This window comes from Gekko japonicus, unplaced genomic scaffold (genome assembly GCF_001447785.1).
Source record: "Gekko japonicus isolate JY-2015 unplaced genomic scaffold, Gekko_japonicus_V1.1 scaffold575, whole genome shotgun sequence".
NCBI classification, from domain to species: Eukaryota; Metazoa; Chordata; class Lepidosauria; order Squamata; family Gekkonidae; genus Gekko; species Gekko japonicus.
Window position 1 is genome coordinate 728,716 of NW_015174291.1, and position 1,529 is coordinate 730,244.

Sequence of the window (1,529 nt, forward strand, 5' to 3'; positions counted from 1 at the left end):
ATCTGCTACAAGTGAGCCAAACAGGAACATCTTGGTTCTTTCTGTTTTCCTTGTTTGTCCAGTATTGAGCTGCCAGAGTTCTATGTCCCAGAGTACCACATAAATAAGTACATTTGGAGACCTCTCTTCAATACACTTAATCAAGACAGATTAAAATGGTGTGGATCTGATCTGTATCCAATTTTTTGGGATTCTTAGGCTCAAAAAAGAAGAAATAGCCAAGAAAGCACTTGAGGAACAGGCACAGAGAGAAGATGAGCTCTGCCAGCTAGAAGAACAAAGGAAGATAGAAGAAGAGGAACAGCAAAGATTGGCTGAGAAGGAGAGAGTTCGAAGGGAGGAAGAGGAACAGGAAAAGCTGGCTGAGCTTCAGCAGCAGGTTTGATCTCTAAAAGCAGTGGAGTTAGGCAGGGCTAGGGAAATTGGGTGTTTTTCCTTCTTTTTTTAAGTGGCTTTAGGAATACTGAACATTTGTGTCCTGGTAATTTCACTATCCTGCAAGAGGCTGTCTTCTGTGTCTGACTCAACAGGCAGTGCTTCCTCTTACTGTTGCCTTGAATCTCCTTAAATGGTCCTTTGTCCTTGACTTTGCAGTGTCAATGTCGATTTTTAGTTCCATTTTTAATTGCAACATTCAACAAAGCATAGTGATAACTTCACATTGCAAAAATATCTGTTGATAAACACATACTTTTGTGTCTAATTCTGCGGGGTGGCATTTAAAGAATAAACCAAGTTGCGTGTGTGTGTTTAAATATGAGGGCTACTTATCCCAAACCCTGAGAGTTTTGTTGAAATGGGTATCATAAGAACATAAGAAGACCCCTGCTGGCTCAGACCAGTGATCCATCTAGTCCAGTATCTTGTCTCACACAGTACCCAACCAGTTCCTCTGGAGGGCTAACAACAGGACATAGAGGCTGAGGCCTTCCGCTGATGTTGCCTCCTGGCTCTGGGATTCAGAAGTTTAGTGCCTCTGAGTGGGGAGGTTCCCCACAGTTGCCATGGCTAGTAGCCATTGATAGGTTTATCTTCCATGAATCTGTCTAAACCCCTTTTAAACCTGTTTATTCCTGTGACCGTCATTACATTCTCTGGCAGCAAATTCCACATTTTAATCACTCTCTGTGTAAAGTAGTATTTCCTTTTGTCCATCCTGAACCTACTGCCCATCAGCTTCACTGGATGCCTTCAAGTTCTAGTATTTTGGGAGAGGGAGAAAAAATTATCTTGGTCCACTCTCTCCAACCTATGCGTAATTTTATAAACCAGAGAATAAATGAACGGGAGAGAGATGAGTTCAGTAATTTTAATGTAAAATCGAAGGGACCTACGGTAGGAAAGGATGTCTGTAATCTGCGATGTCTTTATACTAATGCACAGAGTATGGGAAATAAACAGGAGGAACTTGAACTTCAAATAGTGGAAAGTAAGTATGATCTGATAGGTATCACTGAGACTTGGTGGGATGAGTCTCATATATGTAGCACAGTGATTGAAGGATATACCTTGTTTAAACAGAACAGAAT

The 1,529-nt window shown here is 41.3% G+C and overlaps 1 protein-coding gene across 1 annotated transcript in view; it reads left to right on the plus strand.

Moving 5' to 3' along the window:
• MAP7D3 (MAP7 domain containing 3) overlaps positions 1-1,529 on the plus strand; it is a 54,670-nt gene that overhangs the window by 42,719 nt on the left and 10,422 nt on the right. Inside the window, 1 exon segment of the mRNA XM_015424029.1 lies at positions 199-379. Within this exon segment, the coding sequence (XP_015279515.1) occupies positions 199-379 (181 nt within the window).